Source organism: Rhipicephalus microplus, unplaced genomic scaffold (assembly GCF_043290135.1).
Source record: "Rhipicephalus microplus isolate Deutch F79 unplaced genomic scaffold, USDA_Rmic scaffold_15, whole genome shotgun sequence".
In the NCBI taxonomy this organism is placed as follows: Eukaryota; Metazoa; Arthropoda; class Arachnida; order Ixodida; family Ixodidae; genus Rhipicephalus; species Rhipicephalus microplus.
In genome coordinates, this window is record NW_027464588.1 from 2,752,649 (window position 1) to 2,769,199 (window position 16,551).

The window sequence follows — 16,551 nt, forward strand, 5'->3', positions numbered from 1 at the left end:
GCGGAACATGGGAGAGGCCTTTGTCCTGCAGTGGACGTAGACAGGCTGATGATGATGATGATGATGATGAGTAATCGAACTAGCTGCACTGAATAACGAACTTTCTGTGCATCAAGATATGTGATAAAATGCTGTTTGTTTCAGTTTGTCAGTTTGAAAGAAGAACCACCAGACTTTACTTTGTAGAATGGTGCAAGTGGTTCAAAAGCTCAATTTTTGCCTGGTTAAACTGAACAGGTCGTGCCATCTAGTGGGGTCCAGTTGAACCAAGCACACACACCTGCCATCTCAAAGACGATGGCAGGAAATTGTTCAATGGCCGTTGTTGCTGCTGTGGCCTCTGCTACTTTCATTCTGCTGCTATTAGTGTCCGCGCCCACGCAGTAAAGCTGGGCAACGTTGTGTTTGGCAACAGTGACATGAAAGGTTCCACTTGAGGCTGATAATTTGAAGAGTGCTATCGCAATTCAGACCACTAAAACAGGATTTTATTTCAAAATAAGCAGTTCCTAAGCACAACAGTAACACTACGAGGTTTCTAAACCGCTATTTCAACAATCAACATCGACTAATTATTTGACTTTAATGTCCCTTTAACAAAAAAGACCAGCCACTTTCAACAGTTATAATTCTTTTCTAACTGAAAGTATTACAGCTAAAACATCTCAATATTCTTCCAACAGGTTATAAGCATTGAATATTTTTTCATATCATGTACAGTCACGCTCATATGACTTGCAACATGGGAACACGTGGCCTCATGGGCTCAAAGACGGAGCACGGTTTCCACTAGCCTTCATTTCCATTACTAAACCCCTTTCTCTCACTTGGCTATGATCCCAAATTAGAAAAACAAGTTGTTGAAATAAAAGCAAGTTGAAGCCATGAGCAACCTTTCAACTCATGAGGCCCCGCGCTCTTGTGTTGCAAGTAAAAATGAGTGTGCCTGTACATATTGCATCCTTATTTTTCATGTATATTTTTCTTACGCCCAAATTGGCTGTCACATCAGTATCCTTAGGTTTGCCTATCACGGCAGCGCTTTTTGCGCTGTGGTCCTTACATTCGCACTACATTTCATACCATGGGTATTCAAGAGACTCAATGAAATCATGAGGGGAACTCACCATACAATAACTTGTCTGGGAAGTTGAATGCATTTACTAGGCTGCTCAGGGTCACCGGCCTGTCCAGCACACAAACAGAATAAAAAGTGTTGTAACAAGGTCATGTGCATAAACCCTGCATGCTTCTACATATCAAAACTGGAGGAACTGCCATTTCCTCAAGGAAAAGTTCACATACAAGAGGCCGAAGCTAGGTTCTATAGTATCTCCACAAAATGAGGAACAAGCCAAATTTAGCACACTACAAAAAACTTGTACAAAATTGAGTAAGTTCACAGGAGATCAACCCTAGAGATTTACCTTCTAAATTTTTATTATTTATCATGGCACCTATTGTGCACAGCACAAGATGATGCCCTAAGCTGCTGACAGGCACAATTGACTACACCAGTAGTTCTCATCCATGGATGTGCCGTGTACTACTTGTAAACTAGTGGAAGCGATGGGGGACCCCTTGCCCCAAAGGGAAGGGAAGGGGGTACGTAGGCAAGTTAACACAACTAGAGCGTGACACAGGTGCCTTTTATTGCTACCAAAAGCATCAAACAAACGTGCCACATAACTTCATTTTAGACAGTTCATCAATAAGTGGCACAGTAATGCTTAATTAAAGAAAAATTTGAGTGAGAGTTTCGCGGATCATAGAAAAGGCTTTGCGGACTCCCATTTGAGAACCATTGGACTACACCATTAACACACAATTCGCATCCTTTAAGCAGACGCTTTGCTGCTCAGTGAAACCTACCTGAGCGTCAAAGCTTCAGAGCATGAAAAGCATTTGTTACTTGAAGTATTTCAAACAGGCTGTGGTTGCGTTTATATTTCTCATTTCTTAGAATTTGCGGTTGATTACACAACTACCTAAGATTACACGCCAATGTCCAGTAATTTTATTCCTTTAACAAGCCATATCAGTATTATTAATTATTAATTGCTTATTTTGTTCACTGTGACAGACACAATCTCCGTAACATATTGTTACGTATGGTAACATAACTTAAGGGGTGTGGTTTTAACGCGCACCGAGTCCGTGATCACAGTATGATGATGATCACCATTCCACCGCTATGGCTCGTACCCACTCAGGGGAATCGCAGTAGAAGCAAGGTCGTCTTCCTTTTCTACCAGCACTTCCCTTGTTTTTCCTGGTAGTGACACTTCGTATCATTCCTCCTGTCTCAGACGAAGCCCTCTGGTCGAGTCATTCTTTCATCCTTCGTGTAAACGGCTTCAGGCGGGCAACATGTGTCACCTCTGTCTTGCATGAGCGTAGGCCACTAGTGGTGACACATGCAGTTTCATAGTTGACCTAGCTGAGAAGATGGAGTGTCACGAACGGACCAGCATAGTGTGCCAGTAGCTTTTGGCTCAAGCCAGGTCTGCGTATTGGGGTCAACACCCACAGTAGATCACCGGGGCATAGGTTACATGCTGGTGTTGATGGTTGTAGCGAGTTTTGGAGGACTCTTGTGCTGCCAGTGTACGTAAGCAGGCAAGTCGACATGTCTCATCCGCATGACACAATGTTTCCGCAATTGTTAAATCGTCATGGACGGCAAAAAGAAAGATAGTGTCCAGTGTATGTCGAGGTGAGCGAGCGTAAAGCAGATAGAAAGGGCTGTAGCCTGTCGTTTCGTGTTTTGCCGTGTTGAAGGCGTACGTGACGAATGGTAATACTTCATCCCAGTTTTTGTGGTCGGAGGTGACGTACATTGACAACATGTTGATGAACGTTCGGTTCGTGCGCTCGGTGAGGTCGTTAGTTTGTGGATGATACGCAGTTGAGTGTCGGAACTTGGAGGCACAAAAATGAAGTAATGGTTCCACAATATCAGCGGTAAACTGTCGTCCTCGGTCACTTATTATCACGCGAGGTGGCCTGTGTCGGAAGATGACTGAATGCAACAGGAACTCCGAAACCTACACTGCCGTAACGGAGGATGAGGCAGCCGTCTCGCAGTACCGCATCAGGTAGCCGGCACATACAATTATCCACCGGTTACGTTTTGAGGAGCGTGGAAATGGTTCCATCACATCAATGTCGACCTTTTCAAAAGGGGAACCGGGAGGCTTTACGGGTTGCAGGTGACCAACTGGACCCGAGGTGGGCCGCTTGTGGCTCTGACACTGCGTACAGCTGGCCACGTAGTTTTGAATTGTCTTGTTCATTTTCGGTCAACAGAACCTCTCTTTCGTGCGACTAAGTGTTTGTGCAGTTCCTAGATGGCCAGAGGTGGGGTCATCATGCGTGAGACGCAGAACAGACGTTTGGAGGGACGCAGGAACAACCAGCAGAAAGCGGGCGCCCATCGTGGACAAGTTTCTCTGGTAAAGAAGACCATTTCGAACGCAGAATCGGCCTTCGCTTAATGACTTTCTTGCTCCAGGGAAGACAGCTTTCAAGTTTAGGTCATTACGCTGCTCAGCGGCGAAAGTAACGGCATCGGGAAAGCCAGACGACAGAGAAGCGATAAGGTGGTCAAAGTTATCGCCTTCACAATCTGTCGATGGTAGCGGCATTCTGGAGAGGCAATCCGCATGATCGTGTAGACGGCCAATTTCGTATAAAATAGTGAAGACATATCCTTGCAAAGGAATGGCCCATCGTGCGAGGCGGCCGGATGGGTCACGAAGGTTGACCAGTCAACACAGGGAATGGTGATCTGTGACGATAGTGAATGGGCGACCATAGATGTATGAGCGAAACTGTTGTATGGCAAATACTACCGCTAGGCATTCCTGTTCGGTCACTGTAGTTGCGTTCAGGCTTGCTTAAAGAACGACTTGCATAGGCCACAACCTGTTCCTTCTTGCCAGAACGCTGAACGAGAACGGCACCGATACTGATGCCACTTGCATCTGTGTGAATTTCCATGGGCGACAAAGGATTGAAGTGCCGAAGTATTGGCTGCGAAGTTAACAAACACCTCAGCTGGTGAAAAGCGGCATTACACTCGGAGGTCCACTGAAAGGGGCTGTTCTTGCGTAGAAGGCTCGTCAGGGGGTGAACGACATCCGCAAACCTGGGTATGAACCGGCGGAAATACGAGCACAGCCCGATGAAGCCACGCAGTTGTTTCGCAGATTTAGGACACTCGAACGATTCAACGGCCGCTGTCTTTTGTGGGTCAGGTCTAATGCCATTTTTGTCGGCGAGATGTCCCAACACCAATGTCTGTCGCTCGCCAAAGTGGCACTTTTTTGAATTCAATACAAGGCCAGCTTTTTCAACGCAGTTGAGCATGAGGTCTAGGCAGGTGTTGTGCTCCTCAGACGTACGTCCAAAAATTACGACATCGTCTGGGTAACACATGCATATATGTCATTTTAAATTACGCAATATAGAGTTCATAAATCTTTCGAATGTGGCAAGAGCATTACATAATCCGAATGGCATAACGTTGAACTTGTAAAGCCCATCGATCGTAACGAATGCTGTCTTTTCTTTGTCAGCTGCCTGCATCGGAATTCGCCAGTAACCTGATCTCAGGTAAACGGATGAAAAGTAGGATGCCGAATGCAGGCAGTCTACAGCGTCATCGATGCGCGGCAATGGATAGACATCTTTCTTGGTAACAGCATTCAGGCGGCGGTGGTCAACGCAATCTCTACGTACCATCCTTCTTCCTAACTAGAATGACGGGAGCAGCCCACGGGCTTGCCGATTCCTGTATTATTCCCTTCTCCAGCATTTCTTGGACTTGCTCGTCGGTGATCTTGCGCTCCGATGGTGCCACTCGGTAAGGTTTCTGCCTAATGGAATGCACTGACTCGGTGTGGATCTGGTGACGTATCCGGGATGCTGAGATTAAGGGCCTTTTGCTGTTTTTAGAAAAATCGAACACTTTCGAAAGCTTAAATAGAACGTCGAGCAGCGTATGAAGTTCGCTTTGGTCAAGTGACTTGCTGACCATTTGTAGTAATTGGACATTTTCTGAACCTTCTAAGCCTAGATGTTCATTTTGGCTTGTAGCATCAATAAGCACAACCAGCGTCGTAGATGATTTGGGTCTAAATACTGCAAGTTTCATGCCGCCTAGCAAAAATGCAGGCTCCATGGAACTGTCCACACACCAGCACGTCCATCAAGGACTGACACTATACAATGGAGGATGGGGATGTTCTTTTTCAGGCATGCCAAGGGAATCGGTTCGAGCGTGGCGTCAAATGTGCCACAGTTTTTACTGGAACATGTCACGGCAACACACACAGCAGAAAATGCAGGAACAACTGTGTCCATGGAAACGAAAACGATCCATTCCTTCGGACAGCAATTTTCCAAGAGCGTCATTTGGAAAGTACTGTGTATAGAAAGGTGCCCACTTCTGCAGTCTACAGTTGCCCCACACTCACACAAGAAGTCGATACCCAAGATAACGTCATGTGTAGACCGCGGAATAACCGCAAACTCTGTGCAAAACACCTTGCCACACAGCGAGACGTCCACAGTACATTATCTCACCAGACACTACACGTCACCACTTACACCATGAAATGTCATCTCAAGGTTAAGGGAAATCATCACTTTTCGTCCTAGCAGGTTCTTAAAATTTTCACTCATCGCCGAGACTGTTGCAACTGTATCCACAAGTGCCATAGTAGCCACCCCATCGACAACTACATGAACTTTGTTCTTCAACATAAACGCCGATGGGGGTATATCTGTAGATAGCACCTGTGATCTCGCGGCCTCACCCCCACTGGCCGCACCGACTAGTTTTCCGGCGGCGGTGTCCGTGTGCATTGCCATGGCGACGACGATCGTGGAGCACGTGGAGCTGGGAGTGGTGTCAAACTTCGATCAGTGGCCGGCGAGGGGCAGCGTGACCCGGTAGGTGCGCGTGGTTTTCGTGACGTGGAGAGCGCATGGTCGGAAGGTTGGTGAGACATGTACCAAGACTGTCGCTGATATGGGCGGTGGTCACAAAAACATGCGATGTGACCAGGGACCCCACAGTTGTAGCACACCGGAATTGGTCGAGGGGCACGTGGCTGCTCATAGTAGCGACTCCTCTCGGAAGGCATGGGATAGGGGTGCCGCCCTTCAGGGGCACTGTAGGCAGGCGATGTTGGGTAAACAGTCAGGCGAAAACTTCCTTCGTAGTTTAGAGGTGGTTGATGTGGGAATCCAGCCTGCTGTGTGCCTTGATATTCATAAGCGTCTGCTGCGTTAATCGATGGTTGCCATCATGGTAGAGAAACAGGAGTCCGCACACGTTCTGGTTCGCTTGCGTATGCATCCTGAAAATCGCTGGGGCGACGATAGGTCTGCTGACATCGAAGCAGCTCTTCTCTGACGATCTGCCATATGGTCAAAGCAAGGTCGTTAGGCGGCACTGTTTCAACACTAGCCACAGTGGGGACGTTGGGCAGGCGGCCGAATTTAGGAGAAATTCGTCGCATCTTGAGGGATTCAAAGGTACAACAGTGCTTCATCACGTCGGACACGGAGTTCAAGCAGTCTTTCCCAATTAAGAAATTGTACACGTCTTCGACTATACCCTTAAGAACGTGTCCAACCTTGTCTTCTTCAGACATCCTTGCATTCACGATGTTGCACAGCTTCACGATTTCTTCAATGTACGTCGTACATGTTTCTCCTGGAAGCTGCGCCCTCTGAGACAATGTCTGCTCTGCATGTTTCTTCTTTGCGGCCGAATCACCGAAGCCCTTCTGCACTTCTTCAACAAAACGATCCCAAGTTGTGAACATGTCCTCGTGGTTCTCGTACTACATTAGGGCGGTGTCAGTTAACGAGAATGCAACATGATTGAGCTGTTCGTTCGAGTTTCAGCCATTGCTTCTGCTCACCCGCTTGTAGTTCTTGAGCCACACGTCGACGTCTTCTTCTAAGGTCTCGCCAAAGTTTGGTGGCACTCTGTAGTACGGCACGAACCCCATCGGAGTTGGCCTCGAAGCGTTGGATGGCTGCTCTTGAGCCATTACGATCGGCGAAGGTGGAAGTCCGGCAAAGCGGCGGCTGCGACGAAGTCCTGGTAGTGAAGCTCCCTTCTTTGGGTTCGTCCTACCCAGCACATTTTACCAAACTGTTACGTATGGTAAGGTAACTTAAGGGGCGAGGTTTTAATGCGCACCGAGTCTGCGATCCCAGTATGATGATGATCACCATTCCACCGCCATGGCTCGTACCCACTCAGGGGAATCACAGTAGAAGCAACGTCGTCTTCCTTTTCTACCCGCGCAACGTCGTCTTCCTTTTCTACCTGGTAGTGACACTTCGTATCAATATGTTCTTTACTTTTTGTTGTCTGCTCTAACATAGAAGTGAATAAAATGATTTCAATATACCCCAAAAGTAAGTAATGCGAGGATTTTCAATGTGTAAGACTTTTGATAACTAGAGCTGTGCGATTAGTAATCTGGCTGCGAAACGAGTCCGAATATTGAAATGAGTGCGAATCGAATCAAACATTTTTCAAAATATGTCAAGAATAGTTTTTTTCAAGTACTCTGGAGCGATAGTGCGGGAAAAAAGTTGGAAAAGTTTCCCAAGCATACTCTGACAAGATAACAACATGAAAGCGTCTGTTTTAGCTAGCTTGATTAGGCACTGGCAGGGTGGTGTTTCATAGTTTTCATATCGAGAATGAGTCAATGCAGAGGCCGAGTTGGGATTTCATGCGACCAAAGTGTTGCCAACGACACTTTACACATGAAAGGCAAACACGCTATTTTCTCAGACTCTTTTTCAACTTGTGTGGAAGACCAATCTGAAATTTTGGAAGCTAAAGTTTTTGGCGTCCATTTTTTCAATCTTCCCACCCAAATTTCAGGTCTAAAACAGCATTAATTTGGCACCCGCCCCTGCCGCATCTATCATCTCCACGTTGAAAACACCATTTTTAATGCCAATATACGAATTCGAGACTACAGCAGAGTCTGAAAGGCAGCTTTGACGCTATACGAGAGTGCGATGGGGTGAAGCGTATTAAAAAAAAAACTGAAGGGGGCTACAAGCAGTAGGATGTGGACTGTTTGTCTTTGGGAAGTTCAAATGGTAACATTCCAGTGTGAATCAAATCAAATAACAAACAATAATAAAAAATACTTGAAATATCGAATGTTCGCACACTCCTGCTTATTAACTACAAGACATTCACATTAAATTTTGGATTCAGCATACAGTCCTAAAGTGGTGACAGGATTTATCGCAAAAGGTAACAATTTGCAGTATATAGGTATCAGTGGCACAGCTGGTATACGTTCACCGACTATTCATTTGGACTCTATAAGAACAGCTGAAAAGTGTAAATAATCTAGTCCGAAAAAAGTCACAAAAAAAAAAGGAAAAGAACAAGCACCTCTATCAGCCGAGTGGCCGGAAAAACTTGTCAATGTGCTGCTACACACACCTATGCATGACCAAGAATGTTTGGCCATCACTGTATCTTAGCAATAGCTCTGCTACAATTTGCGCTATATCCACGTTCCATAACTGTGCTGTGAGCAGCATCTTACCATCGCAATCACCAACCACCTGCACCAATTCGAGAACCTGGTGGATGAGCTCATTGTCATTAAACTTGGCGAACACTCTCAAGCTACACCCTACTGTGATAGCCCGCCTTCCTTCAGGCAAATACCTACTGTTTTTCCTCTCATTGTCAGTGTATTGTAGCTGCCGCGTTTCTTCATTATTCCCAATGGCGCCGACGCAATGCGTGGCACAACTGGCATCACAGCAATTTCAGCAGATCAGACCTTGCATGCCAAACAACTACTAACAAGAGACCAAGAAGCAAAGCGTGAGAAACAGATCAGGCCTAACCACAACAAATGACAATGCGAAACCTTCAAGAGCCAAAAGGGAATGACGTTGGGCTAGTTGGGGTTGCAGTGCTCATGCAGCGTTAGTGTTCTCTTGTTGTCTACGTTGTATGCGCTGTCATTCACTTCAGACCTCAAACACTAAAACACCAAACCAAGCTGACTTTGATGGTGGCTTGGCTTGGCCTGCTGTTTGGCCCTGGTAGCTATTCAATGGATACTTGACTGGCTAATGCCAGCCATTACATGTAGCCAAGAAACGTGTCCTTTGAGATTGGCAATTGTAATTTCTGGGTTGATTTGGACACTGGCACGACCTCTATATTTAGCCAATGCAACTTTTCAGAGTTGGCAACCCAGCAAAAATATTCTAAACATTGCTGACAGCCTGTCATGGTGGTCGAGGTTGCGCTCAATCAACGAGCCGTAGTTAGAAAAATTGGACGACAAACTGCGGGGACGTCCAAATTTTTAGCTGGGAGTTTACAATTTTCAATTGGATAAGTGGTAGAGCCATGAAGCTGTCTGAATAAACGAGTACGTCCGAATTACCGGTCAGAATAAATGGTTGAATAAATGGTTGCCGTCGCCATTTACTCTGATGCAAAACGTGAAATAAAGATATGCCTTCAGTGCATTATTGGCTTCAACATTCGTTACATGCCATGCAAGATGCATATATATTCATCCGACCTTAATATCAGAAATAAATATTTTACTACTAATTACTGGTGCCTATGTGCTAAATGACAATATCTTTATGAGGCACACTTTAGCAAAGGGCTCCAGATTAATTTCGATCTCCTGAATTGCCTTAATGCGCGCCTGAATCCAACCATCATTAGTGTTGTGCCATTCACTCTGATTTAAATGCAGCCACAATGGTGGGAAATCAAAACCCATATCCTTGAGAAAAAGAAGCATCTTAGAATTGACTGACTGAATCATTGATTTGAACATAAGAATAAATTATTAAATCTGCCTTTTCTAATTATTGAGGCTCTAATGTATTGTTTTATTCAGTGATGTTGACAAGCTATCACTTTTATGTTCTTAGAAGGTCTGCAATCGAAGACAATGGCAGCGATTCTGGAGTGTGCCTGCTTTGCCGAAATGGAACTCTGCAGGAATGAGGAGCTGCTCACCTGATGGCCGCCGAGAGTGCACCTCGGACACGGTACTTGTGCCGAGTGACGTAGGCGTCGGTGAAGATGTGACGGCTGTCGTGAGGGTCAGCCTGACCTCGAATCACCGTCCCCAGCCGCGAGTGAATCACCTGCATGATGCAAAAAATAAAAGGCTTGGATCTAGGACCAGAGAAGCTTACAATCCAGATTGCAGGCAAACATAAACTTAGCTACTGACCAAAGTGTATTATAATCACAAATAGCGAAGGAGGGCACCTCAATCATTACCTCTCACCCAAAGAAATGTGCTACATGAAAGAGTGATTACATGCACACAAACAATATCACGGTTATGAGGGTCAACACAATAATTACAAACCAGTACTTACATGATTAAATAACCTTGAGGCCGAGCTATGATTCCAATAGGGTATAATTTCATACAAATGGAAGCTACAAAATTGCCACAGGTAGCCAGTACCTAAATCAATTAAATGAAACACCGCAACTGCATAAAAACGCTCTGGGAATGTTGCTTGAATTGCTCTGCAAGTTCTCCTTTCTAAGACACACAGGGCGAAGAAAAGTTTGTTCCTCTTTTCTAAAATGCAACCAAAAAGCAATAGCTACCATTGTGAGAAATAAAATGTCGTTGCCATAAACATTACACATGAAATCTAGAATACCATTTACAGGGAGCTTGGCACCTCCCTCGATAAATACCAGTGTCCACTACCACACTTGTTTGAAGCCCTGTACCTCTGCTACAGCCAAAAATGGTCTTACATAGATGTTTTACACAGCCAAGGTTGCAAAATACTGTCGTTTACTTTCCTTTCAAGGAACAGTTAACACAAAAAGTCCAGGACAAAATGCAACAAAAACTGCTGCAAGTCGGCTACAACCCTGTAGCAACCTGTGAAGGGGTGCTTAAAAAAAAAGGCAAAATATAGCCAGATAAGCAACACTACAAGCAATGTTCGCTGCTGTGGACTGGGTACAAGTGCTGCTTAAAAAGTGGAAAATACAGCATTTAAGAAAGCGCTAAGAGCTTCGAGTAAGGGTAAAGTGTTTTTTAAAGTTTGCAAAAGTAAAATTTAATGTTGTAGGCATCACTTTCTGGCCTGTATTTGTTTCATACTATGCATGTCTAAAAGTTTATATTTTGTGCAATGCCGACTTTCAGAGCTGTTGACGAACCTGCAGCGATTCGTAGAAACCGTCACTTCGTTTCATTTAGATACTTTGAAAATCCTTAATATACATTGCATATTACATAAGAAGATGGGTATGGTATGAAGATGTGTTGATTAGTTATACATAGCAATGCAGCAGTAATGAAGTCATAATCAGTAATCAATAAGCAGTAATTAAGTAAACATTCCATCTTACAGATTTTGCTTTTTCTTTTACTCATTTGTATCACACAAAGGTGGTGAGTGGAATCACGTTTCAGTAAGTCCTGTTCCAAGTTTTTTTTTTACCTGAGGACTCATTACTACTTATAGTATCAATTATTCATTTCAATTATAGCACCATATTTTGCATTTTAGTTAATAATTATGATATATGATTTTTTTTTCTGCTACTAGTATTTTTGTAACTGCTTGCCATATATTCAGGTTGTAGTACCTATGAATTACTGTGAAAATTTCTTCAACTTTCCACTTTCTGAAGTGACCTCTTTAAAATTGCTATTTAGTGCATTTTCTTTCCCCACTCTCCTCTGTAATGCCACCGACCCTCAGGGTATATTAGGTCAATAGATAAATTAAAAATAATAAAAACAAATAAATAAACAGTCAACGGTTTATAGACTTTAAGTACCCTTTTTATTCTAGACATTGCTTAACGAAAAACAACAAAGCATAAAAGCACCGAAGATTTCACGCCATGGCAAAATATAGCCAGGTAGGCAACATCATGGGCAAGGTTCACTGCTGTGAACCGAGTAGCAAGTGCTGGTGAAAAAGTGAAAAATACAGCTAGCAAGAAAGTGCTAAGAGCTCTGTGTGTACAGATCGCACAAGCAAAAGAGGAGAAACGAGAGTAAAAAAAAAGTGACGTACGTCTTCGAGGAAGTCGGGTGGTAAGTCATACTGCTTCGTGATCTCCCCAAATGTGATGTGGCCTGCTTGCTGAAGCTTCTCGTTGATGTCCTCAGCCAGTGAGTCAAGGTAGGACCTGTAATATTGCAGTAGTTGAGGTCGACAATTACGACTGATAGCAAGGCCTAATGTTTGAACGTACCTAATGATGCCGCATTTTCTGGTGCACAACTTACAGAAAATAAACATTAAAATTTGAAGCTAAGGCTGGTGTGCGAGCTATACGCAAATTTGCACATGCAAGTTGGCTTCGCAGTGCTGCCTTATGTGATGCATCGAAGAGGGCTTCACAGCAATGAGCGAAAGTTTTGAAATTATTTTTCTATGAATTTGAAGTTACGGGTACGGTTTATATGAAGGAGTAAGTCATACTGTATTTATTCTAGGCCAATAGTTATTTTTCAAATTTCTTGGTATCAAACAGGGTCGAGGATTTTGAAAAACGCACCATTTTTCATCGAGAAAAGTAGTGCACAACTAACACCACCTAGACGGTATTGTAGCCATTAGTAGCTGAGCCAACACCTGGCTTACGTACACACGTGAGGCCGCCATTTTGATCTTTGTGGCGATTGTCCAGGTGAGCCACTTGTAATTTCGAGTCATGCTTCGAATGGACTGTGTGTGGCATTGCTTAATGGCGCCAAACAGGCGGTGTCATTATAGTGCCGCTTATAAAAGGAAAGTTGTCCTAGCCGCAGAGTCGTCGTCCAACATTCAAGCTGGGAGGGACTTTGGAGTGGATGAAAGCGATTTGCGCCGCTGAAGGGGCTGCAGCGTTGGACGACATTCCGGAAACTTTGATTGTGCGCTCTTTTAAGAAGTGTGGCATATCCAATGCACTTTATGGCACGGAGAATTTCACACTATTTGAAGACAGTGACAAAAAAGTCAGCGACAAGAAATAACAGGCTCAAATTAAACTCTGAACACTGCAAGAATCCTTTTTGTGAAATGTGCTCCCACATTTATTGACATATCAAGTGACAGTGCAGATTTCAAAGTATTATAACTCTATATGATTTTGAAAACAGTATTACTGCACTGAAATCGGTTTTTATGTGATTTTCACAAAATTCTGAGCATTCTATTTAACAACTGTTGTCTGTCTCTACAGCTATTGTTCCCACGTTAGCTCACCTGTCAATCAGCTGTCCCAGAACAATTTGAAGGCTATGCTCGGTCCGAACCAGCTCTGCGCACCTGGCCTCAATGTGACTGAGGTCAACATTGAGAATGTGGGCCAGGTCAACCATGTTGATGCGGCCTGCAAAGAAAAAGTATGCATCATTAAATATGACTGGGAAAGTAGAAGGCGATCCCAAGAAATTTTCTGTGTTGTGAGGAAGAAAAAAAGCTCAAATCTTCCTGGTCTTGCCCTTCAGTGGATACTTTATGCCACGTAAAAACCAGCTTTTGCCTATCATGTTTTCCAAATTTCGAAGTTGAGCACACTTCATTATTTTTTAAAATATGTCAACGTGCCACACACTGGCTTAGCTTGTCCACCTTGCAGAAGCTAAGTAATATTGCCAACAAATTTCACTTCGGATTTTCTCAGAAATTTACCTTAGAAGTAATGTTCTTAAATCCCCGTGTTACCTCAAAAGTAGTATTACTACAGAAATACAAATACAAAGCTTATTGATAGAGTAAAGGAATGACTCGGCTCCAACAGAAATGTATTAGGAAAAACCCGACTTTTCTATCCCAACCATGCAGACTTCAGCTAAATGTTCACCTTTCATTCCATTCATAGATTTACTGATTCTGTTTCTGTGCACATTAAATATAGTTGTCTTTCTTCGCTTTGAATTTAATTGACTTTACACACACAAGAGAGTTTGAAAGTAAGCATGCATTCTAAATGCTCCTCCAGATTAAACCTTGATTTACTTTTCTTTTTTTCTTTGCTAGGGACATCATATACTTCAGAAAGATACACATGATTGAAGAAAACATAGGATGTATAATCTTGTTTTTATTTCTCAACAGCACAATACATAAGGTGTAGGTCCTGTCTCTACAGGTCACAAAAGGATCCTTTCATGTTGTACATTAATTTCTTTACATCAGTACCACACTTTATTATGCACTACAAAAAGACTACAAATAATGCCCAGAATAGATTCCTTGGTGTCACTGCCCAATGTGTTCATAAGCCAATTACTCTATTAGAGAGAGAAATAAACGTTTATTTAGAAACAGTATTCGGAGCGAGGCCCGGTATCGCCCTAAGGTGGGAGGGTTCCCTTGTCCAGGAACCCTCTGCCTTCGAATGCCCTTTTGGCCCTGGTAACCAGTTGTCCCTGGTATTCCAGGTCCTCGAGGACGAGCTTGGCCTCCTACATTTCCATTAGGTGGTTGTTGTTTATTCTTGGGGCTTGATCCCGTTCCAGTTGCATGTCGTGGTTTGCATGGCTCTGGCATTCCAGGAGCAAGTGTGCCAGGTGTCTGGGTACGCTGCACAGTGGGCACATGTAGCCATGTGTCGTTGGGTAGAGGTGGTGCATTAATATGTCATGTATGTAAGTGTTGCTTTGCAGGCGTCTCAAGATCACGCACTCTTCTTTGGTTAGTTTAGGATGGGCTCAAGGGTGCACCCATCCCTCCAGTTTGTAGTGTTGAAGTTGCGACGAGTAAGTGTTTTCTACTACCTCCATCTCTGCAGCCAAGGATCGGGTATTCTTTGGTCCCAGGGAAGCCCAGCTGACGTGCTTGTGGACAGCGGCGTGGGCCGCTTCATTTCCCTGTCAACCCCCATGTCCAGGAACCCAGATTACGCAGGTATAAGGAAGTGGAGAGCTTCGCCGTTGCATAATATTAATTGCGTCGGGGGAGACCCGGCCCTTGCGGCTTGCGAGTCAGTGAAGATCACCACGGCATCCTTACATGTGGTGGTGAGGCGAGAGCCATTGCCGCTTCTTCCGCTGCGTCTGTGGCGGACACAAACTCTCGACCTTGAGAATCTACGGCACTGATAACACAGGCGTTTATACGAGGATACTTGGCCGCGTCGGTATAGCGGGCGTCCTGTCGTGCCTGAACTTTCCTTGAAAAGCTTCTGTTCTAGCCTTTCGTCTACCTTTGTGGAGTGTGAATTATACTATATTTCTGGTGGAAAAGCAAAGCAGATGTTGGCTAAGGTGCTTATACGAGGTGTTTCGAGAAAGTATGTTCGAAAATCCCAACGCATAAGGAAAATTTGATATTGGCTCACTGGCTTCAGAATTACTTTTTCTGTAGGAGCATGCATTTTGAGATAGCTGAATACAACAGTTATGACAGCGATAATAGAAATGCTACTACGTTCGTAATTAAAAGATTCAGCTGGTCAGGTGCAGCTGGCGAATTGAAGTCCTCAGTAAGAACAGCCTATTGCCACTTTCGAGATTTCCAAAAAGTGGCTGCTGATAATTTTTGTGAAGTGGTAAAATTTGATAAATATCAGCAGCTAAACACTGAAAAGCACAACTGTGAAACTATGCCGAGAAATCCAGAATGAGCCGGACTCGTTGCATCATCCGTTGATTTACATTGCTTTTTCAGTGTGCAGGCTGCGCTTGCCATTACAGCATAATAGGTATGCAAAGGTAGATACATAAAGGTTCTGCACTGCCGAAGAACTAACACCACTGCAATAATTGTCGGAAACAGTGACACCATTCATGTCAACTGCTGGAGTATGGCAGTTATGCTCAGAGGTGCCTCAGTTTCGGTTTCACAAATTAAATTTATTAATTTTTATCACTCCTCAAAAATTAACAGAAGCCACCATTTAAAAATCTCAAAGCAGTAATGGGCTTTTAGCAAGAAGAACTCTGCTGCTCCCATTTGACGGGACCACTTGTTTCCTCCGATTAAATACTTGAAAATTTTATATTTAATGCTGTAATTATTGTCTAGAAACAGGTTGCATTTTCCCTGCCCCTGATAGCTATTATGAAGGTAGTAGTGAACTCGGTTCTCTTATCTGAGAGGATTTCGTTCTCAGGACAACCGGTATATGTTTCAGTTATTCTTTCGCGATGCAATGCTTCTGAGAAAATGAGTTCTGGTATCCCTACTGAGGTGAATGCCTTTTTGTCGTCTATGACAGCTATACAAAAAAGGCTAATGCTCTCTTTCTATGTGCATAATTTGTCATCAGCGACTACGGCCTCCTTTAACAGTTGCAGAAAAAAAAGAGAGAGAAATATTCATTTGTATTGGATGTAATAGTCGTTTTGACTACTCACTTACACGCACCTTGCACATTTTGCTTTATTTGAGTTAGCTGTTTCTTGGTATTTTCCCCTCCAGTTCTAAGTATTATAGGAAATCAAGTTTAAAAGCTCCTAGGTGTTTCGATCACCCTGAAGGAGTTTATCACTAACAAAGCAAGGTGAAAGTGAACATTAT

The 16,551-nt window shown here is 43.9% G+C and overlaps 1 protein-coding gene across 1 annotated transcript in view; it reads right to left on the reverse strand.

The window, feature by feature from the left end:
- Positions 1–16,551, reverse strand: part of LOC119174274 (UFM1 specific ligase 1) — a 36,030-nt gene that overhangs the window by 18,668 nt on the left and 811 nt on the right. The window contains exons 3-6 of the mRNA XM_075883138.1: positions 13,291–13,417; positions 12,112–12,226; positions 10,061–10,191; positions 1,128–1,186 (exon numbers count right to left, since the gene is read on the reverse strand). Coding sequence (XP_075739253.1) covers positions 1,128–1,186; positions 10,061–10,191; positions 12,112–12,226; positions 13,291–13,417 — 432 coding nt within the window. The remainder of the gene's footprint in view (positions 1–1,127; positions 1,187–10,060; positions 10,192–12,111; positions 12,227–13,290; positions 13,418–16,551) is intronic.